Below are 25,161 nucleotides of genomic sequence, written 5' to 3'. Positions count from 1 at the left end.
TTAAAACTTACGTAAATTCTAAAATTAGATAGATCATTGTAAACTATCTTTAAGTAAACAAAATGCACTGGATCTCGGTATAATTCTAGTATTTATGGTATATAAATACTTTAAATACTTAAAATATTAAATTGTAAAAATAATTTTAAATTTTTGGAAAAGTATATATTTTTAGAATAGACCCTTTATATTATCTAGATCTAATGTTACTACCTACATGAAAGACAACCTAAAAGAATCGTAAAAGATGCAGAGTGATATTATTAAGGTTTTAATGAGTTTGAAAAATAGTAGACTAAAATGAATTAAATGTAAAAATAATTGGATCCAAATACAGAATATTTGTAAGAGATTTAATGTATTTTTTGATTGTAGGTCAGGAAATTGGCATTTGTTGATTATAATATAAATTTTAAAAATTTGTTGTTTTATTACTTTAAAAATAGAAATTATAATTTTATGAATTTCCAAAAACTATAGTTTTTTAGGAATTATTTTGAATAAGTGTAGAAATCATTCTGCGATAAGTATTATAATAAAATAAAATATTTGCTTACAAGTAAAGATAAAAAAAGAAAAAAAATAAATATACACCAAGTTTAATAAAGCTTTCCTTTTTATGTTGACTAAGTGTTCGAAAAATTTCTGTAGCATCTAAAGCATATTGATTTGTTACAATTCTATAATTAGTAAAACATTGTATGAAATAATGTAGTTTTAAATACTTATTGATATTATATGCAAGCATAGGAAAATTCAATATCAATGGTAACCAGTGTCTTGCTAAAAGGAATAACAATGTTGTAAAACCATGAATAATTGCTTCTGGTAAAATATACTACAAGAAATTTTAAATTTATAAAAACATAAAATCAAAAAAATTAAACCATATTAAGCTTATTACACACTATATCATTCCTATTAGTAATAGTCAAAAACATACGGAATTTACTAACAGTCAATTGGATTAATATAATCACATTCAAGATCAGAATACCTATGTAATTTAATTATTTTTAAATATTATTAAAAAAAACATACATAATAGTAAAAAAAATTTGCATGAACAAATTTATAGAATTAATTATTATTGTTAATAAGTAGAGCCATGCTGATCCTAACATTTTTAAATACAAATCTTTTTCGATTCTAAAAATTTCGACTTTTAAAATATTCAACGATGATAAATATCTCTTATATAAATTAAATAAATCTAACTATGTTTTAATGTTTTATTTTTTTTTTACATTTATAGATTAAAGTATTGAATATAATTATATAATTTTATATAATTAAATTTATTTTTATTTTTTATATAATTAAATTTTTAATATTTTTGGGTTTAATTATTTAACTATAGATTTTTATAATAATATATTTTAATAAATAAAATAATTGATTTTTATATGAGTGTAGTAAATTGTATATTAGATTTTTAGGAATTAATATTTAAAATATTTTTATTATCAATCTTTTTATAATTTCCAATATTTTTATATAAATGATTTTAAAAATTATAAAAGATTTGGATAATATTGCAAAAAATTAAGCTAACATAGAAAAATTATATATAATTGAAAGCGAATTATTCATCTTTTTTATTGATTAAAATTATAAATTTTATAAATTACTAGATATAATCCTATAATATCAAAAAATAATAAATCGATAATTATGTCAAAATATTTTGAAACGTAAAGTTTAAATAAATTTTTTAATATAAATCTAAAATGTAATCTTTTATTAACTTTTATGAACTATAGTATATATGATTGAAATTTGGAATTAATTATTTTTTAAATTTCTTGGGTTTTTGAAATAAATTCTTAAATACTATATAACTATTATTTATTAATTGTACTTATTAAAGATACTGTTAAAACGTTAAATTATGAGCTATTAGTTTATTTTAAACGATGATTAACGAATGTATTTTTAAAAAAATAGATTTAAATGTAAACGATGTTATTATTTGTGAAAAAATCACTGAATTTAAATATATTGTTTTTTAACGAATAAAATTGTTTTGATTATTTTAAGCTAAAAAATTCAAATGTTATATTAAAGAATCTAGAACATTTCTTATTTAGCTATATAGATGATTTATTTATAGAATATTTTTATATAATTATGATTCATAAGATACTAAGAGATTATTGATTAAAGGATTTTTATGCTTACAAGACTTTTTTTATGTTGCTAGCTTTTTGTTTATTAAGAATTATACTTAATTCCTATTCATTATCTGTTATAATGTTAATGCTGAGAATCTAGAAAAAATAGCTTTTAGTAAAAGTAGTTTAAATAAATAGTTTTTAGTGTAGATATATTATTATAATGATTATTTCCCACATCAATTTATCCTTCTCTAAACAAAATCTAGTTATTTTTATTAAAAAGTTTAAGTATTTTTCCTAAATAAATTTTAAATGTCTTTAGAATTAATTTATAAAATTATAGGACCAATAGTATCATAATATACTTCAATAATATCAGTCTTTTTTATTTTTTAATATTAATGGAAAATAATATTTCTTTTTTCTCAAAAGATTCCTCTAAAAATATTTAGAGATAATAAAATAAATACTTTTTTAAAGATATACTATTTATATGATTATTAATAATATGTATGGTTTAACTGAAATGTTGAAATAAAAAAGCATATTTGTATTTTCAACTATTATACCATTAGTAAGATTAAGTTTATTAAGAATAGATATGCTTTTATTAAATGTATTATTGTTTTAAATAGAAATTTTTCTAAAATAAATTTTGTTGATTTTTTAACATTTTTGCAAAAATTTTAAAATTAGAATTTAAAGAAATATTTTGAAAATAGAATGATACTAAAAATCGTTACTAAAATGTAATTTGTTTTCATCATATGTGTTATTAAAATATAGTTTAGATATAGAAGAATCTTTTTAACAATTATTATGATTTTTTTCAGATTCATATAAACTAGATTTGCCAAGAACAAAACATGCTAAATCCTGTATTTCAGATTCTTTTTCATAAATAATATCATCAGATGATTTCTTTGTTAAGTTAATAAAAACCAATTAAAAATTCAGAAGTTACAAATAAAAGTTTACCATACATTGGAGTAGAATTATATTCTTCACTAATATCTTCAAATCCTTCAAAAATGAAATTATCGTTAGGGAGTATGCGTTTTTTTTTTTCTTTTTTGTTTTTCAATTTTTGTATCAAAGAATACTTTTGTGGTATAAGAATCCTTTTTCCGTGTGCAGTTATAGGCAAATACATTCTTTTATTAATTTTAGATTTAGCTAAAGGAGAAGAGACAATAATTGGATCTGACAACATTTCAATAGATTTATTATTTAATTCATCTGATGACTAGTTAAAAATATTAGTTTAAAAACATAATATTAATGAAATAAGTTACAAAATATGATAATTTTTTAGGGCGTTTATTCTGATAACACTTAATTTTTTTAGATGATTTTCTTTTTTCCTGTCTATTTGTTTTCTGATTATTTAAAATAATTTTTTGTTTATTTTGATCAGAAAAATGTTTATTTTTCAATTTCGTTATAACATTTACTTTCTTTTCTATACTATCAAATTTTTTGTTTTTTTTTTTCTTTTTTAATGTAATTTTTTTAATAAAATCATCAATTGTAAAATAATTAACTTTATTTTGTTTATTCTTTATATTATGATATTCTCTATATTCAGAATTTTCTGAAGCCTTTAAAGGTTCTGAAGAATAGAAGCCCAAATTTATTCCGAGATAAGTAGAAGAGACCATTAAAAGGTTTTATAAAAAAAATTAGAATTTTAAATGTCGATTAATCGACTACACCTATTGATTTAAAATTATTGAAATATATAAAAAATAGTGATCAAAAAAATATTTGAAATGTTTGGAGTTATTTGTGCAGGTCTTGATAATAGTTAAATTTATCTTTTTCTAATGAATAGGTCGACCAAGTAAGAGATATATGAATTTATACATAAGCTGATAAAACTTGTTTAGTTCAGACTAATGTTCAACAGGTATATTTTTGATATATTGTTTTTTATTTTTTAATGCATTAGATTGAAAATAACAAGTTTATATTTGTTCTGGAAAATGCATTAACTATTAATCATATAGTTATATTTTTACTCCCGGATAGTAAGTTAATGTTTCAATGTTTGGTTTTAAAGCCTCGTAGAGTCTTTTCATGATAATTTTGGAGCAACTGTACATTTTCAGTATTCTGGGAAATCTTTTCAACTTTTAGGAGGGTATAATGCGATTTAATTTATTTGTGAATTAAGTTTTTAAGACTTTCAAATAAAAAACCGTCTGCAATTTTTCGACTTAAAAATACATCAAATGCAAATAATGCAAACTCTGAAACAGATGAAATGTCAGATTCTTTAGAATCTTTATCTATTTCTGCTGTCCTTGGTATTAGTATTGAACCTTTATTATCTATAGAACAGCAGCTCTCATCTTTGTCTACAATTCAAGAAAACCAGAAAAAATTGGAAAAATCTAAAGAAGTTTCATTATCAATGCCATCTGTTCAAATTACTTTGCAAAAAATTATGACAAATTTATATAATTTTATTGTTGGATTTGCAACTTCTCAACTTCCTCAGGGCTCAATGTTACTTAGTAATATACAAATAGATAATACTTATATTCCGCTAAAGGTATCTATATACAAATAATTATTTAATTATTTTAATATTAAAAGGCTTTTCAAGATTGGTATTCCAAGTTTTTTTCAAAATTATCAATAGATCCAAGTTTTCTTGAAAAAGAACAATAATATTAGAGGTATATTTCAATTACTATTTAGGATAATAATATATAATTGATTTATATTATGATTTTAGTAATTTTTTAAATATGCTTTATACTTTTAAAAAAATTAAATACTTTTGCGTATGATTAAAATATCTAATCAAGATTATTTGTATAGAAGATTATAATTTTATTAGGAATAATATCTTGTCATTATAATAATTATTCTATTTTATATATTTTAATAGAATATTTTGATTTATAAAATATTTTTCTTAGAAAAAATTGCTTAAATATTTAATTTACTAGGATTCATGTTTTTCTTTATTTAAATTTATTCTATCAATTATTAATATTATAAGGATTTATACTTTGATATTTTCTTATAGTAATTTAAAATGTATAACTTTTGTATGTTTTTTTGATTCTAATTATTATTGTAAAATTTAATATCTTGTAAAATATATGGAATAATTGTAAATTTAAATTGAATCAAATACATTATTAATAACGTTTTGTTGCTTTAAAATAAAAAAAATTCATTTATTAAGATTTATAAAAGTTATTTTGATACTTTTATAAATTAAATTTATTATTTTTAAAAATACAGATATAGGCTATAGCATTTAATAGCTATGTTTTTTTTATTTAAAATATATATATTCTTCGTTTTGTTAAATAATTTAAAATATCTAATATTGATAAAAGATTTATTGTTATTGTTTTTTTGAGAAATGTAAAAGAAAATTTAACACAATTTTATACACATACATATTATTAGAAAATAGAATGCAATTTACTAAAGAGGTTTTGAAAAATAGCTTATAACATTTGTAAATATGTCTATTACTGTATATGAATTAATAATAATTAAAATATTAAAGTAAATACACATTTTTTTACTAAACACTATTCAATAATCTTTGAGATATTTAGTTTCTAAATTATACTTTTTTCAAAGTAAAATTATTTGACGTTGAACTTTTAGAGATCATTTATTTTTTTGCATTCTTTAATATAATTTTATAAGAACCTTATTTACGATAAAATATTTAACAATTCTTTTAACACAAAAATTTGTAAATTCTACAAATATTGATTGCAACTTGTAATTTTTCAAATAAAATTAAATAAATTTTTTCTTTTGATATCAATAAAAATATTAAAATTATGACGCTTTTATAATAATTAATAGAAGTATAAAGTATTTCCTAAAATATTTAACGTATTCTTTTATATCAAAAGAGTTTAAAGTTTTAAATATAGTTAAACGGAAATTTATATAATTTATAAATTAAAATATAATATATATATATATATATATATGTAAAGAATTTTTATTAAAAAAAAATAACTAGACTTTAAAATTATTAGAATTGTATAAATAAAATAGATAAATTTATATTTATAAAAATATTTTTCTCATTTTATTATTAAAGTATATAATAATGAAATGGTATTTTACTCACCTTAAATTATAGATGAGTTCTGAGATGCAACAAGAGATTTTTTATATTTATATTAATGAAAAAATATGAACATATTAAAAATTTTATAAATTAAAATCAATCGTTTAAAAATTATTTGTATGAAAATCATAACATGAAGTAAAAAGTTTAAATATGAAATCAGTTTATTTTTATGTACTTTTTTATAGTATAAATAATATTTTCTCTACTGCATATTTAATGAATATTTTAAATTATATAATTTAATGATTATTTTGATCCTTTAAATCGTAAAGATTAAATTCTCATTTATTAATTATATAATGAATAAGCATAATCAATGGGAGATTACTCCTTGTCCCTTAGATGGTGTTTCTTCTCTTCAATTTTCTCCTTTTACATCAATGCATTTAGCTATAACATCATGGGACAGAACTTTAAAATTATTTGATATTACATCTATAATATCCGATAATAATACCATAAGTGATCAAGATAGAATCTTATTTAGCTTTGAGCATAAAGCACCTGTATTGGATTGTTGTTTTAGTAGTGAAGTACATTTGTATAGTGGAGGATTAGATCGAAGAGTTCGTAAGTATGTTAACATTTAATATTATTATTGATATTTATTTTTTTAGATTTGATCTCTTTGCTTCAACTGTTTCAGTACTAGGCATTCATGATGATGCTGTTAAATCTGTGTTATTTAATAGAAATTTGAGTTATATGTTTATGATTTTATAAATTGAAAACTTATTATATATAGACTCATTAATAACAGGATCATGGGACAAAACTATTAGACAATGGGATTTCAGATTAAAGAATGCTTCTCTTTCTGTTTATAAGCAACCACAAAAAATTTTTAGTATGGACTCTATCAACTATAAATTAGTAGTCGCTATGGCTAATAGAATTGTGTATATTTATGATTTACGAAATATGAATGAACCTATGCAGCAAAGAGAAAGTAGTTTAAAATTTATGACAAGAGTTGTTAAATGTATTCCTAATGAACAAGGTAAGTTGTAGAAATTATATATTTAATTAATTTTTAAGGATATGTAACATCTTCTATTGAAGGACGTATTTCTGTAGAATTTTTTGATCCATCTCCTGAATCTCAGGCTAAAAAATATGCTTTTAAATGTCATAGACAAAACTTAGATGGTATTGATAATGTTTATCCGGTAAATGCATTAGCATTTCATCCAATGTTAGTATTTTAAAAGTTATAATTTAGCTAATAAATCTAAGATATGGAACTTTTATTTCAGGCGGTGGTGATGGGGTTGTTGCATTATGGGATGGTGTAGCTAAAAAAAGATTAAGACAATATCCAAAATATCCAGCTGCTATTTCTTCCTTAGCATTTAGTAATGATGGAAAATTTATGGCTATAGGAACAAGCTGTGATTACGAAAGTATAGATCAGAAAGCTAATTTATATAACAAAGTATTTGTGAGAGAAGTTCTTGAAGGAGAATGTAAAGGAAAAGTTATGTAATAATATAAGCATTTTGTGAAATTTAAATTTATTTATAATTTTCAGGCCATAGGGATATTATTTTATAATTATTCATTTCTAAATAGTTTGTAATAATTATATAAATTACAATACCAGATTAATATTATTTAATAATATCAATACTTTATGGCAAATATCTTTACCAATACTTTGTAATAAGTCTTTGTCTTTAAAAATTAAGATATAATATAGTTTTATATTAAACATTTATGTTTTTAATATGAAAATTTAAAGATTTTCTAGATATATATTGTAAAAATTAAATAATATATATGGAAATTTTAATGCAAATTAATAGAAGAAATCTTTTTAGCAATAGATCTTGACTTTCTAAAGTTTAAAATAATAAAAAAGTAATAGAACAAAACGTCAAATTGAAGTCCTGATAAATTAAATAATTATGTTAATAAGTTATTAATAGCATATATTAGTACGGAATATTGAAATAGATTATTTAAATATGTCCTCTATCTTCCACTGTAGGTTCTCTCATATTATCTGGAGGTACAACACTAAATGTATTAATAAAATATTTAAAATTAAAAAAAAATACTTGGACGCAAATTCTAAAATAAAATATATTATTCCAATAATTATTATAATAGCCCCTGAAAGTATTCGAAGAGCTGAATTATCTAAGAGAAGACTACCAACGCTATAAAATGTTTAATATTGGGTATCAATATATAAAAGATATCAAACAAAATATAAACTATAAAAAGTTAGTTATTATTAATAATTGTATAAATTTTGGGTGAAACTTACATATTCCTCGTCCTAAAAATGAGAAAACTAAGTAATAATTAATAATTAATAATTAATAGATTTATATAAAAATTATACAAAAAGAACAATATTTGGCAGTTTCTGGAGGAATAAAGAATTCCAAAATAGCTGTAAATATGCCAAACATTATTACGTATATTCCAATTATAATATTTTTAAATCCAAGTGGAAAAAATTGTGATATGCCACCTAAAATCTAAGTTTAATAAGTATAACTTTTAAAAAATATAATTTTAAAATGAATATTCACCATAATTATTGCTGTTAAAATGTTAACTATTTTAAATATACTTCCAGATTCAAACATTTTTAATTTTTAAGAAACTTTTTTAGTTGCCTTAAATTATATTTTTATCGTTTAATTTTTAAATCACGTTATGAATATATTATGTTTTTTATTACTTGAATTAATTTATTATAAATAAAATAGCTAAGAAATTTGATATTTTAAATATGAATATCATTAACTATGTGATTTCATTTAGTAATGTATTTTTTATTAATTGTTAAATAAAAAAATCTAAGATTTTGAAAAATTTTAGACAAATTGTATCTTGAGCTTATTTTAATTTATACAATATTATTAAAAATATTTTACTAGAATATTTTATTTAAATTATTAAATGAAAAATATTTTTTGTAAATTTTTAATTATAAATATATGTAGATTTAGAAATATTAAATTATACATTTAACATTTATAATTAAAATCTTAAATAATTTAAATATTTAACACCTAATTTGACTTTATAAATCGAAATTATTCTAACATAATATTCCTATTTACAAAAAAAGTATATATTTTTAAAAATATATTGTATAGAATTTTAAATAGTAGAATATTAGTAAATAATGTTTTTTTTTTTTTTTTAAAAACTATCAACCATAAATTTACTAATAAAAATATTGTGGCAAGTGTTTCAGTCTATATACATTATAAATTTTACATTACCACACAATTGCAACAAGTTATATTTTTATTTTTTCTACTTATATCCATTTGATAGCGACGTGATATATTTGAAGCTTTTTTAGATGAATTATCTTTATTATACTTTCTAATCTCTCGTACTAGAGTATAAAATGCCTCCTCTACATTTATACCTTGCTTTGCTGATGTTTCAATAAAACGACACCGAAAATATTTTGCTAATTCTCTACCCTCTTAAAATTAAGTAAATATAAAAACTAAATAAATACAATACTAACCATATTGACTTACATGCCGTTCATTTTCTAAATCACATTTATTTGCAACAATAATCATAGGAAAATTGTCTTTATCTTTAACTCTTAAAATCTGTTGTTGAAATGTTATAATTTCCTCAAAAGAGTTTCTATTACAAATACTATAGACTAAAAGGAAACCCTCTCCTGTTCTCATATATTGTTCCCTCATAGCGGAATACTCCTCTTGCCCTGCTGTATCAAGAATATCAAGAAGTGCTATTTCATCGTCAATCACGCATTGCTTTCTATATGAATCTAAAAGAATTTAATATCATAAATAGTAAAAAATTAAAAAAACACCTTCTATTGTTGGATCATATTCATCAACAAAGTGACTTTGGATCAATTGAATGGTAAGTGCGGATTTTCCAACACCACCACCTCCAACTACAACTATTTTATATTCTCTTACAACCCCAGTCTAATAATTGTTAACATAGTCTAAAAATAGCCATATTTTTATAAGTGATTTACTTTGAACATAGTATAAAACACTTAAAGTTCCGTTTCCTTAATCTTAGAATACTAATTTTAAAAATTCAATTATATAACTTTGCTTTTTTTAAAAAAAAGTAGTTTATATAATCAAAATTCAGCTTGTAGAATCTATCTTCAAGATCTATTTCAAGCTATTTAAGTAACTAAATCAACTTTATAATTTATAAAAGAAATTATATTTAAGTTTTAACGATCTTGCGAAATAAAATTTTATTAAAATAAATATCTTAACAAAGATATTTAGATTATTTAATATAATATTAAAATATTTTTTTCTTTTTAGAGCTTTTTGATCTTTTTTTTTAAAAAAACAGAATTTTAAAATATATTATTAGTTTTCATATATTGAGTTAATGTATTTTATATTAAATTTGTAATTCATTTTTACTTTTTAACTAGTATAAATAAGATAATGAAGTATATATTAATACTTATAACTTGGTTTATTATTTTACAATTTTTTTATATAATATTAAATAATTTTTTAGAATTTTTTTATACACTTTAATATTAAAAGTTTTGCTTTTAAATTTTAAATCAATAATATTGCTAATATATTTGTATTTTTCATTATAAAAAGTTATAATGTTTTTAAAGTTTTAAATATGTTTTTCAAATTTTACAAAAATATAGTTCAAATTACACTCTGTCATTTTATCTATATAATATAATATAAATTAATATAATATTATTTTAATATTTTTATAATAAAATTTTAAACTTATTTAGATTTTAAATTATTTAAATATATAAATTTTAAAATCAAATTTTCTAATAAAAATTGTATAATTATAAATATTTTAAATTTTTTTAAAAAATATTTATACATCTTTTATAACTTTTAATTATATAAAACACAGTTTATTTGAAAAGTAAATCTAACATTTATAATAGGTTTTATGGATCATACTGAGTCATTAATTTCTAATCAAAATATATCAACTAACAATGGTGAAATTTACAAAAAATCATATGATAATAAATTTGATATTGTTGAGAGATATGAGACTATTTTAGAGGAAGATCCTGTATGTTAAAATAATATTATAATAGAAAAATTTATGATTTTAGAATATTACAATGCCTATCGCCGCAATACAAGCATTGGTAGATTTAGTTCGTCATACAAAAGGTATAATTTAAAGTTTTATTGGCAAATAAATAATAATTAATTAGCTAATACGCTTTCTGAATTTACAAAGATTTTACAAGAGGGTTCATTAATTTTAAAATCATCTGTTGCAAATTATATTTCTGTTTCTGCTGGCTGTGATTTGTTTCTCAGATTTGTGACACGTTCTCTTAATGATGCTGTTATAATAGATCTGATCTTTCGTTACAAAAACTTATTTATTATAGGACGTTGAATCATGTAAACATCACCTTGTGTCTAATGGAAAATTATTTGTAGAAAGAGCTAGAAAATCTCGCGATAAAATTGCTTCTATTGGTGTTAAATTTATTAGAGATGGTATAGTAAGTTTTTTTTTTTTTTTGCATATTTTATTTTAAAATAGGTAATATTGGTTCATTCATATTCAAGAAATGTAAATGCGCTACTTTTGGAAGCTGCTTCAAAGAATATAAGATTTAGTGTGTATATTACAGAATCTCGTCCTACAGGTTCTGGGATTATAACTTCTCGTATTTTATCAGAAGCAGGAATTCCAACTGCAATAGTACTTGATTCTGCTGTTGGATATCTTATTCAAAAAATAGATCTTGTTTTGGTTGGTGCTGAAGGTATAGTGGAAAATGGCGGTCTTATTAATCATGTATGTTTATTTTTATATATTTTATTATATTAATTTTAAAGATTGGGACTTCTCAAATAGCGACTCTCGCAAAAATAGCGAATAAGCCTTTTTATGCTGTTGCTGAAAGTCATAAGTTTGTTCGAATGTTTCTTCTTTCTCAATATGATCTACCTACACCTACTCCTATTCTACAGTTTTTAAATCAAAAATTTCCTTCTGTTCCAAAATTAAATTCACGACAATCTTCACTTAGTATTCATCGTATTAATGAATTAAAAATGACAGAAGATGAAATTTGTAATAATCCTATCCTTGATTTTACTGCTCCAGAATATATTGATGCACTTATTACTGACTTGGGGATTTTAGATCCTAATGGAGTAAGTGAAGAGTTAATAAAACTTTATCTTTAATTATTGAGAAATTAATATAAACATTTATATAAGAAAATAATATTGGGTACATATTGCTATATAAAAATTCTATATATAGGTTTCCATTTTTAAAAGTCTAGATCTATAATTTAGTAACGTTATATATTTATATAGAAAAAATAATTGTAGATTATATATTTAAAATAATATGAATTATTTTATAATTTCCCCTGATTTCAATTCTATTTTATAGATTTTTATTAAATTATTAGAAATTTACTTTAATTTATGAATGGTAATTTGGTTTTACATTCATTATTTTAGTTTATAGATTTGAAATTAAAATAAAAAATATTAATATTTTATTTCAATTTTAGCTCATTAAAGATTGTTTAAAAATTATAAAAGAATTTAATATTATCATGCCTAATGGATTATATTAAATAGAATACGAAATATATATTATATTTAAAAAACTAGATTTTAAATATAATTTATGTATTTTAAAAAAATACAAACTTTAATTATCGAAAATAACACATTTATATTTTATTATAATTAATAGGAAAATATTTTTTTTTACTTTGAAAAATTTAATAATAATTTTTAAAATTTTTTTTAAATTTTAAATTTATTAAAACCTTTTTATAAAAAATCATGATTTGTTTTTGATCATTCTCTTATGTTTTTTAAAAATAAATTCTATTAAATAAATCTATATTAATTTAAATAATATTGTATTTCAATTTTCTTTATTTTTATAATATATAAAATATAATTCCAAATAAAACAAAAAAATAAATACTACAGAAAATATCTTAATAAAAAAATCAAATTAAAATAATTTTATGAAAAATGGAAACTAAATATAATTTGTTTTGTAAATTTTAAAATATTTTAAATATATTTAATAAATATTATTTTTAAATTTAGTGAAACTTAATAAAATTTTCTATGATTTCATTCACTTCTTTAACTGTCAACAACAGTGGAATACCACCATCAACACCATCAATTACTTTTTGTTTAATATCATCATCCAAGTTAATAAAAATTTCAACAAAATCTCCATCTATAAAACATTTAGGTTCATTTGACTTTTTTCTTCTATTACAGAATGCACGCCAACTGTGAAATATCAACATAAATATATAAATGTATGTTTTTTACTTTGAATGATTTAAGCATCCAATTCCGCTTATAATTTTTCCCATATTAGATTGTAAATTAACAAGAAATTCTAGATATTCACGTTTAACTGTAAAAATAATCCCAATAGAACCATCTACTGTTACAAATGTAGCTTTTGGTATTATTATTGAATTTTCTGAATATAAAATTGTGCCTAACATTATTTAATTTTATTAATATTGAAAAAATATTAACCTGGTTTAATTTGATTTACCAATTCACCCCACTTAATTTCTGATATTATTTGTAATTTATTTTCTTCAAAAGTAGTATTAAAATCTTTCCAAAATAAAGATAAATTTCCTTCTGCTTCTGCACCTATATAAAGATCATTGTCTAATGCAGCAACACAAGTCATCCATAATGGGTTACAATCTTTAGCTACTTCTTTCAATCTAGGTCCATTTTCAGTATTAATGAAAGCAAGTAAAGATACAGATTTCATAAGATCACCAATTATAACATACGTTCCATGAACGGCTAGTGATAAGCAAAGAGTAGTTGATCTATATGTTGCAATAACATTAAAATTTTTCAAAGAACTGTCGTATGCATATATATGTACCTAAAACAATAATTAAATAATTATGATACATGTCATTAATTACAAACCAAAGCATTTATTCCTGCTATGATTTTATTGTCAATTATTCCTATACAATATACTGCATCATTTACTTGAATTTCTGAAAATACCCATATTTTTTTATTAGTAACTCCGAATAAAATGATTCTTCCTTTTGAACTTTCTTCTTCTTCTGGTAATGAAAATCCAGTTCCAACTACAAATATGTCTTGATTATCTATAGTAACACTTGTTATACATTGTACACATTCATTTAGTTCTAGCTGGAAAGAATCTAAAACTAGATATTTTTAGAATAATATAATTAATATATATACTACCATCAAAACTAGTAACATCTAAAATTTTTAAATAGCTAGTTTGAACTTCATTTCCGTTTGATGCTTCAAGAGATAATTTTATAGTTAAAACACCAAATACTTTTTGTTTATCGTGATAACAAATTCGTCTTGGAAGCTCTCCAAGTGGAATTGTTTGTATTTGAAGTTGCTGTAAAGAGTCTATTGATCCAATTTTAATAATATTTTCAGAAACAACAACAATAGTTGATGAAAATATACTAGATATAAAAGAACTCATACAATTAATTTCCTAGAGTACTATTAATTCTCAATTTTAAATATTTTATCATACTTTTAAATTTATTGATGAAAAAGATAGTTTTCCTGAACTACCATATATAATTATAGAACGATCACTAATTGCAAATACATTCATCCCAATTGGAGTTATAAACTTTGATAAATTTATTGGTAATGTCCCTATAGTAGTAGTTTTTTGATCTATTAAAATACCTTTGTCCAAACCATCTAAACCGTAGGAAAGAAGAGTTCCATCACCCATACCAACTAAAATAACTGGTTTATTCATACTAGCTAATGATACTATGCAAATTGATCTAGGAATAACTGTTCCTAAAAGACTATGTGACAAAAGTAATTCCATTGAGGGAATAGAAAGAATATGTATTGATGGAACTATCCAGAGGCCAACAGAAATCAACGCATTATTTGATATATCAATACAAGAAACTTCATAGTTGAATTTGTATTCTCTTTAATATAATATTAGTATTATAAATATTCTAAAAGATTAATTTACCCTATTTCTACAATAGTCATGTTTTTTAAACTAAATACAACTATTTTCCCTTTGGTTAAACTTACAGAAGCGAATTCTGTATCTAAACAAGCACATGTAATTATGTCATCTGCTGTTGGTATCCATTCTTTTAATACTAAATTGCTTTTCCAGTCAATTAAACATATTGATTTGTTTGAAATAAAGCAAAATAAATTATTATTGACATTTTTTGCTACTAATGTTGGTAATTTTGCATTAGGAATAGCGAAATTATCCCATTCTTCTATTTCTGGTTCATTTAAAATATTATGAAAAACTTTGAGTATTCGTGTTTCATTTACAAAAGACAAAACTAGCGCTGTATATTCGCTTCCTCATTTTAATATTATGTTATGTATAAAAAATGACTCACAATTCATTTTGAAGATAAAGTCCCCATATTCCATATATACCATTTAGATTAGAAATCTCTAATGTTTTATTCATTTCGACATTATAACGAAGAATTCTTAAACTTCCATCTTTATAAGCCCCACTACATGTTACAATAAATTCATTTCTTCCTTCTCTAGTGACAAAACAAAAGTCCGATATGGGAGAAATATTAGGAAATGATTGTAAAACTAAGCAATCAGGAATGTTTACTAATTGAGAGTCACCATAATGTGATCCAATAAATAAGTAAGAATTTGGAAGATATACAAGAACAGAAGCGATACTGGTAATGCCTATTTGAGAAATTTTCATGAAATTAGAATCTTTATATGAATTTGAAAGTGTCAGCATAAATATACGCCCATAATCATCTGCAAGAATATGTTTATTATTGTTAATCGTTGTATAAGAAGAAAATACAGTAGGAATTGGGATAATGAATTTTGATTTAATTTCTGAATTTGGATGAATATACATTAGTGTTTGTTCACCAACTATAATTATTCCGCCTATTACAAATCAGTTTAAAATAAAAATATTTGAATAATTTACTATCTAACAGTGGTATAAGTAGTGATGATCCAATATCTAAATCTCTGCTCTTTAAAGGGCCTTCTTTCATACGCTTTTCCCTTGATTGTACTATTATTTCATAGGAACTAAGATGTTTTGCATATTTACTATCTTGGTAAAGAACTGCAATAGTTGGTCTTGAACAACCAAAAAGAAAAGTTATTGTTATAACATTTAATTCCATTAACCTTAGATTAAATACTTCATTCGTAGTTTTATTCTTGGTTCCATTACTATTTTTTTGATATCTTCCTGTTTTAATTTTAATAATGGTAATAAGTCCTTGATATAAATACAACGCTATTGCACGATAATCCGGGTCAATAATAGATAAGTGACCACAGTCTGTTGTTCTTAATGATGGATCAAAAACGTCTTTAATTAGTATTTCATTACATAATCTATTTTTGATTCTATCCCAACTCAAAGTAAAATATACACATTCTTCTGTGACAATAAAAAGGTGATCAGTATCCGAGCCAATATGGGGTTTATAGGATAAGATTGCAGATACTTTTCCATTTATTGTAAATTCATGAGCATGCTTTAATCCCTGAGTTGAAAGCGTATATATTTCAATTCTATTACTTTTACTATGTAATAATTCATTAATTTTTGTATTAAATAACTTTTAAAGCTTACGCAATTACTAAAGATGGATTTTCTGGCTCTAAAAAATATGATTTTACTGCATATTTTACTGAAGATGCTTTATGTGCGCTTACAACATATGCCATATTTTTTAAACAATAAAAAAGGTATTAGAAAATTGCTTTATATTTTTCAATTACAGAACATTTAAGATAGTGCTTTATAAATAATTTTTAGTTCATGTTTTTCCGGTTTTAAGGTGCTTTAAATTGTCAAATTATAATTATACTTATAAAAAAGTAATTCTGAGCATATTATTTATGAATAATATTCCACGTCCACTTTATATCTTTAGAGGACATGAGGTACAAATTAGTTATATTCATTTTTTTAAAAAAAATAAAAATCTTGCAACTTGGTAAATTCATTAGCGATTTTAAATGATGTTTTTAATATTAGTGATGCTAATGGTTGGGTTATAATTTGGAATGTTTTTACTAGGAGGCCAATTATAGTTTGGAGAGCACACTTAGACTCAGTACTTACTTGTCATTATTGGAATGATAATTATTTTATTACGTAAAGTTTTTTTATTTTTTTTATTAAATTTTTAAAATATAATTAGACATGGAAGAGATAATAAAATATATATTTGGCAGCTTGAGTTTGAATATGAAGAGGGTTTAGAAATATACCTTCCAATTGACCAAAAAGAAGAATATCAAAAAAAACCATGGATGGTTTATAGTCTTAATATTAATTCTTTAAATTATTGTTCTTTTTCTGTATGTGATAAAGGTAATTTTGTAAGGTTACAAAATAGTATTAAAAAAATTAGAAGATGATGTAAAGGATGAAATTTTTATGGCTGTTCCTAATTCAAATAAAAATGAATTGGTTTTAAAATTATTTATTTTAAAAATATATTAAATAACTATATAGATAGATATTTATGTTTTGCCCAATTGTCAGTTGGTATATTCTGAAATAGGTTCTACTAAAGAAACCACTGGTTAGTTTACTTTTTTTTATTTCTAAAATAAATAAAAAAAGGAATAATAATGAGTCTTTGTATATATTATCGACAAAAATTGTCTTACAAGACTTTAGAAATTTCTGCTGGTTTTGAGAGTGGGCATGTAGGTGTTTTTCTGTTTTCTCCAGTTCATCAAGTATGGGAAACTAAATATTTATTTAAAGTGCATACAGAACCAGGTAAAAAAAGAATTAAATCGCTTTTTTAATTTATTAGTTTTATCGATACATTGTGATCCACATTATGAATTTCTTATTTCATCTGGTAGTGATTCATTTGTTGTAAAATATTATCTTGATTCAGATTCGGATAATATACTAAAATTTAAAACACGACATGTTGGACAACAATCTCTTAGGATTCGTTCTGATGCTAAAATATTTGCAACTGCTGGTTGGGATGGTAAGGTTAGAGTATATTCGTGTAATACGCTCTCTCAATTAGCTGTATGTAAATGGCATGAGACTGGATGTTATTCTATTGCTTTTTCAGAAATAATCCCTAAACATTACAAGATACTAGGATCATTTGAAAAAAACAAACAACTAGAACGATCAGAAAAGCATTGGTTAGCAGCAGGTGGAAAAGACGGGAAGGTATCATTATGGGAAATTTGTTAATTTTTTTTTATTTTTGATACTTTATAAAAAATTATCGAAAAGACATGTAAATTTACTCTTAAGATTCCCTTTTAGTATCATTTTCTACATGATTTGACTTTGCAATTGATATACTTTTAAGATAATTTTCTTTAGAGTCGTATTTTTGTATAAAAACATTTATATCATTAGAATAAAGATGCTCAAATATCTTTTTACTCATTGTCGACGAAGAATCTATCCAAGTAAGTTTTGTCCACGGCTCGCTCTCAATAGAACGAAGAATATGAGTAGTAGAAAGTGTTAGTGTTTGTGAATACTCTGGGGATTTTGCAGAAGTTTGTACTGCTCTAGTAGATTTGAGATTTGACAGGGAACCTGTTACAGGGACTTCTTTAACGGAAAGGCTATTCAAGTGTTTAAAACTTGGTCTAAGCTGAAGAGTATAGTTTACTGGTGAAAGATGAAGTTCATCTATTATCATTCTAAGTATTTAGTCATTTATAATTATAGAAAAGAAAAACCTCCACGAATAATTCCAACCATGTAATAATTGCGACAAGGACTTATTTTTGAATTAAGAGTTTGAAAATCAAGTATAGGAGATTTGTTTTTGGTAGGATCATTTTCTAGGTTTTTAGAAAATTCAATACCGCGTTCTTTATTGTAATATTGTTGTGTATATATTGGCACATCCACTTCAACAAGGCCTGATTTAGGTTTGATTCGTAATTCTAATGGTTTGCTAAATGATTCTTCTGTATAAGGTTGTATTGAAGGTCGTATAGGATATTGAAAAAGATAAAGATAATCATTAAGAGAAGATGTAGTATAAATATTATAGGTTTTCATAACTGGATCATCTTCTGATAATGTTAATGAATGACCTTTTATTGATTCATTTGATTTCATATTTCTAAATTATCTTGTTAATAGTTTTTGAAATGTTGACTTTAATCATTAATATTTTTTTAATTCAATATAAATTTGTACAAATCATTAAAAGTTTATTGAAAGAGATTTTAGATTTTTGGATTTTTATTTATATTAAATTTTTGAGGTAAAGTTTTTTGTAAAGACCGTAAATTTTAAAATACAGTTTCGAAAGATCTATTTAAAAGTTTATATTTATAAAATTTCTAATTATATAATTAATTTTCAAAGCTTTTAATATATTAAAAAATACTCTTAATAATACATTTTTTGAAAAAAAGTTAATACTTTATGAAATTAAAAAAAGATTTTTTCAATAAAATATTTAGTGTAAAACAAATCATTTCAGCGATTTTGAATAGTTTTGGATAGGGTTGTCTAGCTATTATAGATTAATTAAATATTTGGTTTATTGTATCATTTGAATGTAAAAAATATTATTAAATTATTTAATAAAATAATATAAATTGATTTTTTAAATATATTAAATTTATAAAGTAAAATTATAAAAGTTATTATCATTGAATGAATTTTAATATGAATAAAATATATTTTTCAATATTAATTTTAAATTTAGTAATGAATAGTTTTTTTTATTTAAAAATTATAATTTAATTATCACAAATTAATAAACTTTTAAATTTTTAGAATTTTTTAATATTTATATATTTAAATTATCATTTTTTAAATAAAAAACAGTTGGAACTTGACTTATATTTTAACGTTATAGTTAATTTAAAACAATTATTTTATTCTCAATTGATAAATATTTAATATATATTCTGTGCCCTCCTAAGAAAGCGTCGATGGTCTAGTGGTTATGATTTGTGCCTTCCAAGCACAAGAACGGGGTTCGATTCCCCGTCGACGCAGTTTTCAAGTTGGTATACTTTTGAATTCTAATATAGTTTAAGTAATTTGAAGAATGCAGCTCATTTTTAAAAATAAAATAAATATTTTAAAACGAGTGAATCTAAAGAAAAAATACTAGTCTAAAAGTTACTAGATTTCAAAAAAAAAAAACTAAAACTGAAAATGGTTTGAATTTGTAGTTTATTAAATTTAACAAATATAAAAATAATATGGTGAATTTTTGAAGTTTTTAGTATAATTTAATATAAAAAATATTAAATTTTAAATTATTAGAATGTTAATAATTTAAATTCATATGAAAAATGGATTACTATTTCTTTAAACCATTTTAAATATATTATTTATGTTTTTGAAATATAAATTATTATAGTTTTGAATAAAATATTAATATTTAAGTTTATGAAAAAATATTTTATATATTAAGTCTAAGACTAATTATAAAAAATTATGATTGTTAAAATGTTTTTATTGTAACGAAATTCGAAAGTTAATTACTTTTTTGGTTTTTGATCATTTAAAACTGTATTAATTTTATAAATAAATAAGTTCTATAAGTTTTATATTAACTTTTTACGACTTTATAAATCTTTTAAAAGAGTTTTTTTTCTAAAAAGATGATTCTACTTTCAATTAAAGAAATAAAAAATATAATTATTATTGTATTCATTTTGTCAATTTTTTTTATTAAAAAAATATAATCCTTTCTAGTAGAAAAGAATAAAATATTTCATGAAATTTACTGGAATAATGAAATTAGTTAATTTTTTATTGTTAATTTTGTTGTAAAAAATTATAGTTATAAATATTAGTATATATAATTAACTATAAATTTAATACTATATTAAATTGTAACTTTTTGTAATTGCAATAAAAAATGCAAATTATAGATATAATGAAAATGTAATGAAATCCTAAGTTTTTATATTCTCTTAATTGTCTCTTTATTATTAAAAGTGGTATACTAAGTTTTATTTCATTTGATAATATATGATAAGCCAGTCTAACTTTTTATTTGAAGAATAGATTTATATCTAAGTATTTTGAAATATTAAAATTTATGATTTCATTTCTATTTATTTTTTGATAAACAAATTTAATATTTTGATTTTCAAAAAAGCTGGATCCACGGGGAATCGAACCCCGGACCCCACGCAATCTTATAAATGCAAAGCGTGTGTGATAACCAACTACACCATGAACCCAATCTATAAGACCTTTGTCTCAAGCATCTTAAAAAAATATATAGGTATATAGATATTGTTTTGATTTATTCTTTTATATTTTGCTTATACATCTCATTTAACTTGTTTAAAATTAATTTATATTTTAAGTTATATTTTGCATCTAGTTTTTGATTTTAATTTATTCAAAATTTTTTTTTATATGTATAATTATTTCTAAACTTTATATACTAACAAGAATGTTTAAAATGAATATTTAAAATAAATTAAAATAAATGTTTAAAATGATTGGATAATTTTGAGTTTTTTAATGAAATATCTTGATTCATTATTTTAAAAAGGATATTATAATAGGAAACTTGACTATTTTTATATTTAAACATTTGGTTGAAAAGTATGTACTTTGAGTATCGAAATTAAGTATTTTAAAAATTGCATGTTACAAAAGTTAAATATTGGGTTTGAAATTAGGTAATATAGATATTAAGCGGTATAGAAGTTGAGTAATATAAAAGTTATATACTGTAAAAGTTTTGTATTGTAAAGATTGTGTTATAAGAATACTCTACTGTAAGAGTTGTATAATGTAAAAATTATAAAAATTATATAGAAATTATATAGAAGTTAAATAATAGAAAGGATTATCTAGTGCAAGAGCCAAATAGATTATAAACTTATTTTTTAGATTAGTTTTGTATATTTTTGTAAAAGGATGAGAAATAAAAAATATTTTGAGTATTTTATGATTTCGAGCATCGCTTACTGTGAAGTCTTAAAAACCCAGTTGTCCGGAGAAATGGTAGAGTTGGAAAGGATAATGAAATGGAATTTATATAGTAAAAAATAGTATTTGTATTGTAAATTATTGTAAATTGTTATATAATGCAAGAATTTCTGTCTTAAAGACTATCAGAACTGTTAGGTTATTAGGAGTGTTTGAAGTGTTAGTGACTTTTGCCTGGGAATTTTATCTAGAGACTAATCTATGACTGGTTTATGGGATGCTTATCGAGATTAGTGCAAAGATTCCTGGAAAGATTAATTCATGGGTTATCTGTTGGAGATTATTTAGAGTTTCATAGAATCTCGTGGAATCCATTTAGGATTCATTTGGAATAAAAGGATTTTTGTACATGGGTTTTATGTAATTTGTCTGTTAGTTTGTATATTTCATGTTTTGTTTGTTTTGGAATTTGCTTCAAATTCGTATAAAGTTGTACATTTATGTGTTAAATTTGACTAGGATGTTGTTAACTAGGATGTTGCAGGAATATAAATTTTTATGGTTTAAGGAATGCATTATTTTGAGTTGTTTTTGACTTTAATTTGTTTGAAATATTGGAGTTGACATGTAATTTATAACATATAATTTATATATTATAATATTATATTGTATCTGTTTATCTTATTAAAATTAGGATTGAACTAAGATTTTATTTAGTTTATTGTATATATTTTCTAATGTCAAGAGCGGTTTATTATGCATTTAGTTACTCAAATGATTTCAAATAGGTTTGTTTGAGCTCGTTTGAACTCATTTGTAGCTTTTATTTACTGTAGTTGTATATTTATTATTTGTTTTTAATTAATGTGGTCAGTACAGTTCAATTTTTTATATATTGTATTAATTATCTATACTTAGTTGTATTAAACTATATTATTTAACTCTTTTTTATTTACGTGTATTTAGATCTATATAGATATTTAATAGATATGTAAAAATATATATTTATTTATGATTATATTTTCTCTCTACTTCGTCAATATATGCATGTTTTTAGAGTATTTTTTATCTATGTTTATGTTTTGTAATTTATATCTCCGTTCGAATTCCTACTAAACTCTCACACGTGTTTTCATCACTCGTTTGACAGATATCTTCTGAATCCTTTAAAAGCGTCGTTTTTTTCATCGACCCTTTTAAAATCATTTAGTAACAGTTTAAGTAGTCTTCAATTCCAACAGCTGTTTGGAAATGAGACTCTTAGGTTTCCTATGTGCTTTGATTTTGTCTGCAACCACCGTATTTTCAGGTATTTAATTAGTGCTTTTTCCTTTCTTGTTTTGGTCATTAATTTTGTTTTTAAAGTAACAGAGAAATTTTATAAGGATCTTCCAAAGTCAGACAATATGACCCAGGCATTTTTTATTGGAGGATACGTCGTGGGGAATCATACAAAGAATGAAAAAGACTGTAAAAAACATTTGAAGAGTTATTGCAATGGCGTGAAAGGATTAGATCCGACTTTTAAGTCGGGTGGGTATGGTTTGAAGGAAGTTTGCAAGAATTATAAAGGAGCGTGTCATGGGCTATTTTCCTTACTTAAAATTGAATGTGATTCGCTTATTTTGGAAAATGGAGAAAATATAGATTACACCACGTGTTTACAGAAAGTGTCGGATTGTAATCAACTGGAAACAGCATGTGGTAGTGATGGTGTGACGGTTTCATGCAGCAAAACAAGAATGAAATGTTTTCTGCAAGGACAAAAGGATTTTGCATTGGAAGTTCTTTCACGGGAGTTTGAGGAGAATGATGATTCGGATGACAGCAGGCTTGAAGGAGCGTGTCATAAGTTTGGAGGTAAAGGGCTTGATTTTACACGGTTATGTTTAAATCGAACGGAATTATTAAAACAATTAAAGAATAAAACAGGACTAGTAGGGGTTGGATATACGGGATATTCACACGCAGATCATCTTTTTAAAGAAGGCCAGAGGTTAGGAGGGCATTTTCCACTGTTGGAGAATTGGGATCCGTATTTACTGTTAGCGTATTTAATAACGGCTTTTGGCAAAGGAGGGACTGACAAAGAAAAATGCGAGAGCTTAGGAGGGCTGTGTGCGCATTTTAATGGTCTTTCAGTGACGTTGAAGAGGTTTTGCGGGAAGGATGGAAGAGGAAACAATGTGAAGAAGATGTGTGAGGAATTTGATTACAAGATTTATGATCCATTGAATGGGCATCTTACGTCTTTATACCAAGAGCTTGAGGATAGGGGACTCGTTAATGGGAATAAGACAATTCCGTGGGTGAATTTAACAAAAACACGGGTTACACACAGAGATTGTCCACGATTGGAGGCGAAATGTAAAGCTTTGACGTATTTTAATGCAACGGGGCTTGAAATACCGTGTGAGAATCTTTTTGGAAGATGTTACCAAGATTATCTTAACAGAACGGCGATTAAAGAGTTAGAGCATTACATGCGTGGATCACTAGGTAGAGAAAAATTGAAATATAAGAAAAGGGGTAGTGCGTGTACAACTAAATTGAGAGAAGTATGTTATCTACATCACAATGGAAGCGAGCCGGTCTTAGAGAAGTGTTTGTATTTGGGACGTACGTGCATGGAAATGGGAAGGGATGTTGAGTATGAATGCGATAAGCTGTTGGAAGAAACATTTGTACGAAAGCCTTCTAAGGATCATTGTGATAATCTTAGAAATCGTTATGAAAAATATGGAGGAGATTGTGATTCTTGGCACAGGGAGGGTTATAACAGTTTTAGGGCTAGATGTGAGAAAGTTTAATGGTTTTTAATGTTTTCAGGAGGAAAGATTAGAATCTAATCGTTTAAAATTCTAATAAATTTTCAAATTTAAGGGTTAGGGTTAGGGTTAGGGTTAGGGTTAGGGTTAGGGTTAGGGTTAGGGTTAGGGTTAGGGTTAGGGTTAGGGTTAGGGT

The 25,161-nt window shown here is 22.9% G+C and overlaps 12 protein-coding genes and 2 non-coding genes across 14 annotated transcripts; 7 read left to right on the top strand and 7 right to left on the bottom strand.

The window, feature by feature from the left end:
- Window positions 1-484: 484 nt before the first annotated feature.
- T551_03120 (uncharacterized protein) lies at window positions 485-1,124 on the bottom strand (the record flags this gene model as incomplete). The annotated part of the gene is made up of 6 exons (XM_018375383.1): window positions 485-552; window positions 595-680; window positions 726-838; window positions 888-907; window positions 957-997; window positions 1,042-1,124. 6 exons carry the CDS (start codon window positions 1,122-1,124, stop codon window positions 485-487), a joined length of 411 nt encoding a protein of 136 aa, XP_018228282.1.
- Window positions 1,125-2,924: 1,800 nt separating this feature from the next.
- Window positions 2,925-3,778, bottom strand: T551_03119 (uncharacterized protein; the record flags this gene model as incomplete). The annotated part of the gene is made up of 3 exons (XM_018375382.1): window positions 2,925-3,038; window positions 3,082-3,363; window positions 3,413-3,778. The coding sequence occupies 3 exons, from the start codon at window positions 3,776-3,778 to the stop codon at window positions 2,925-2,927; spliced, it is 762 nt and encodes a 253-aa protein (XP_018228281.1).
- A 111-nt stretch (window positions 3,779-3,889) lies between these two features.
- On the top strand, window positions 3,890-4,793 carry T551_03118 (uncharacterized protein; the record flags this gene model as incomplete). The annotated part of the gene is made up of 7 exons (XM_018375381.1): window positions 3,890-3,911; window positions 3,952-3,960; window positions 4,007-4,026; window positions 4,069-4,147; window positions 4,188-4,260; window positions 4,302-4,674; window positions 4,719-4,793. The coding sequence occupies 7 exons, from the start codon at window positions 3,890-3,892 to the stop codon at window positions 4,791-4,793; spliced, it is 651 nt and encodes a 216-aa protein (XP_018228280.1).
- Window positions 4,794-6,539: 1,746 nt separating this feature from the next.
- Window positions 6,540-7,726, top strand: T551_03117 (uncharacterized protein; the record flags this gene model as incomplete). Its single annotated transcript, XM_018375380.1, has 5 exons — window positions 6,540-6,814; window positions 6,858-6,940; window positions 6,986-7,240; window positions 7,279-7,435; window positions 7,477-7,726. 5 exons carry the CDS (start codon window positions 6,540-6,542, stop codon window positions 7,724-7,726), a joined length of 1,020 nt encoding a protein of 339 aa, XP_018228279.1.
- A 475-nt stretch (window positions 7,727-8,201) lies between these two features.
- Window positions 8,202-8,840, bottom strand: T551_03116 (uncharacterized protein; the record flags this gene model as incomplete). Its single annotated transcript, XM_018375379.1, has 6 exons — window positions 8,202-8,259; window positions 8,301-8,402; window positions 8,450-8,459; window positions 8,513-8,539; window positions 8,591-8,729; window positions 8,784-8,840. The coding sequence occupies 6 exons, from the start codon at window positions 8,838-8,840 to the stop codon at window positions 8,202-8,204; spliced, it is 393 nt and encodes a 130-aa protein (XP_018228278.1).
- Window positions 8,841-9,476: 636 nt separating this feature from the next.
- On the bottom strand, window positions 9,477-10,246 carry T551_03115 (Ras-like protein; the record flags this gene model as incomplete). The annotated part of the gene is made up of 4 exons (XM_018375378.1): window positions 9,477-9,697; window positions 9,743-10,018; window positions 10,064-10,184; window positions 10,238-10,246. The coding sequence occupies 4 exons, from the start codon at window positions 10,244-10,246 to the stop codon at window positions 9,477-9,479; spliced, it is 627 nt and encodes a 208-aa protein (XP_018228277.1).
- A 914-nt stretch (window positions 10,247-11,160) lies between these two features.
- Window positions 11,161-12,431, top strand: T551_03114 (translation initiation factor eIF2B subunit alpha; the record flags this gene model as incomplete). Its single annotated transcript, XM_018375377.1, has 6 exons — window positions 11,161-11,289; window positions 11,333-11,393; window positions 11,438-11,574; window positions 11,621-11,737; window positions 11,779-12,036; window positions 12,078-12,431. 6 exons carry the CDS (start codon window positions 11,161-11,163, stop codon window positions 12,429-12,431), a joined length of 1,056 nt encoding a protein of 351 aa, XP_018228276.1.
- An 890-nt stretch (window positions 12,432-13,321) lies between these two features.
- On the bottom strand, window positions 13,322-16,997 carry T551_03113 (uncharacterized protein; the record flags this gene model as incomplete). The annotated part of the gene is made up of 10 exons (XM_018375376.1): window positions 13,322-13,520; window positions 13,563-13,737; window positions 13,779-14,148; window positions 14,196-14,449; window positions 14,490-14,760; window positions 14,803-15,223; window positions 15,271-15,621; window positions 15,665-16,196; window positions 16,240-16,853; window positions 16,903-16,997. The coding sequence occupies 10 exons, from the start codon at window positions 16,995-16,997 to the stop codon at window positions 13,322-13,324; spliced, it is 3,282 nt and encodes a 1,093-aa protein (XP_018228275.1).
- A 174-nt stretch (window positions 16,998-17,171) lies between these two features.
- On the top strand, window positions 17,172-18,507 carry T551_03112 (uncharacterized protein; the record flags this gene model as incomplete). The annotated part of the gene is made up of 7 exons (XM_018375375.1): window positions 17,172-17,269; window positions 17,311-17,430; window positions 17,477-17,649; window positions 17,675-17,748; window positions 17,794-17,863; window positions 17,905-18,066; window positions 18,104-18,507. 7 exons carry the CDS (start codon window positions 17,172-17,174, stop codon window positions 18,505-18,507), a joined length of 1,101 nt encoding a protein of 366 aa, XP_018228274.1.
- A 58-nt stretch (window positions 18,508-18,565) lies between these two features.
- Window positions 18,566-19,398, bottom strand: T551_03111 (DNA-directed RNA polymerase III subunit C37; the record flags this gene model as incomplete). Its single annotated transcript, XM_018375374.1, has 2 exons — window positions 18,566-18,960; window positions 19,011-19,398. 2 exons carry the CDS (start codon window positions 19,396-19,398, stop codon window positions 18,566-18,568), a joined length of 783 nt encoding a protein of 260 aa, XP_018228273.1.
- Window positions 19,399-20,219: 821 nt separating this feature from the next.
- T551_05042 lies at window positions 20,220-20,291 on the top strand. The gene has a single exon. It is a non-coding gene; the product is annotated as a tRNA-Gly (tRNA).
- Window positions 20,292-21,410: 1,119 nt separating this feature from the next.
- Window positions 21,411-21,494, bottom strand: T551_05041. The gene has a single exon. It is a non-coding gene; the product is annotated as a tRNA-Ala (tRNA).
- Window positions 21,495-21,909: 415 nt separating this feature from the next.
- T551_03110 (uncharacterized protein) lies at window positions 21,910-22,462 on the top strand (the record flags this gene model as incomplete). Its single annotated transcript, XM_018375373.1, is given in 7 exon segments — window positions 21,910-21,944; window positions 22,020-22,043; window positions 22,084-22,096; window positions 22,164-22,177; window positions 22,185-22,309; window positions 22,321-22,330; window positions 22,363-22,462. Coding segments are annotated over 7 exon segments (321 nt in total).
- Window positions 22,463-23,448: 986 nt separating this feature from the next.
- T551_03109 (uncharacterized protein) lies at window positions 23,449-25,007 on the top strand (the record flags this gene model as incomplete). Its single annotated transcript, XM_018375372.1, has 2 exons — window positions 23,449-23,506; window positions 23,563-25,007. The coding sequence occupies 2 exons, from the start codon at window positions 23,449-23,451 to the stop codon at window positions 25,005-25,007; spliced, it is 1,503 nt and encodes a 500-aa protein (XP_018228271.1).
- Window positions 25,008-25,161: the final 154 nt, after the last annotated feature.

Source organism: Pneumocystis jirovecii (genome assembly GCF_001477535.1).
Source record: "Pneumocystis jirovecii RU7 chromosome Unknown supercont1.15, whole genome shotgun sequence".
Classification (NCBI taxonomy): domain Eukaryota; kingdom Fungi; phylum Ascomycota; class Pneumocystomycetes; order Pneumocystales; family Pneumocystaceae; genus Pneumocystis; species Pneumocystis jirovecii.
This window is presented reverse-complemented; position numbering and strand designations above follow the sequence as displayed.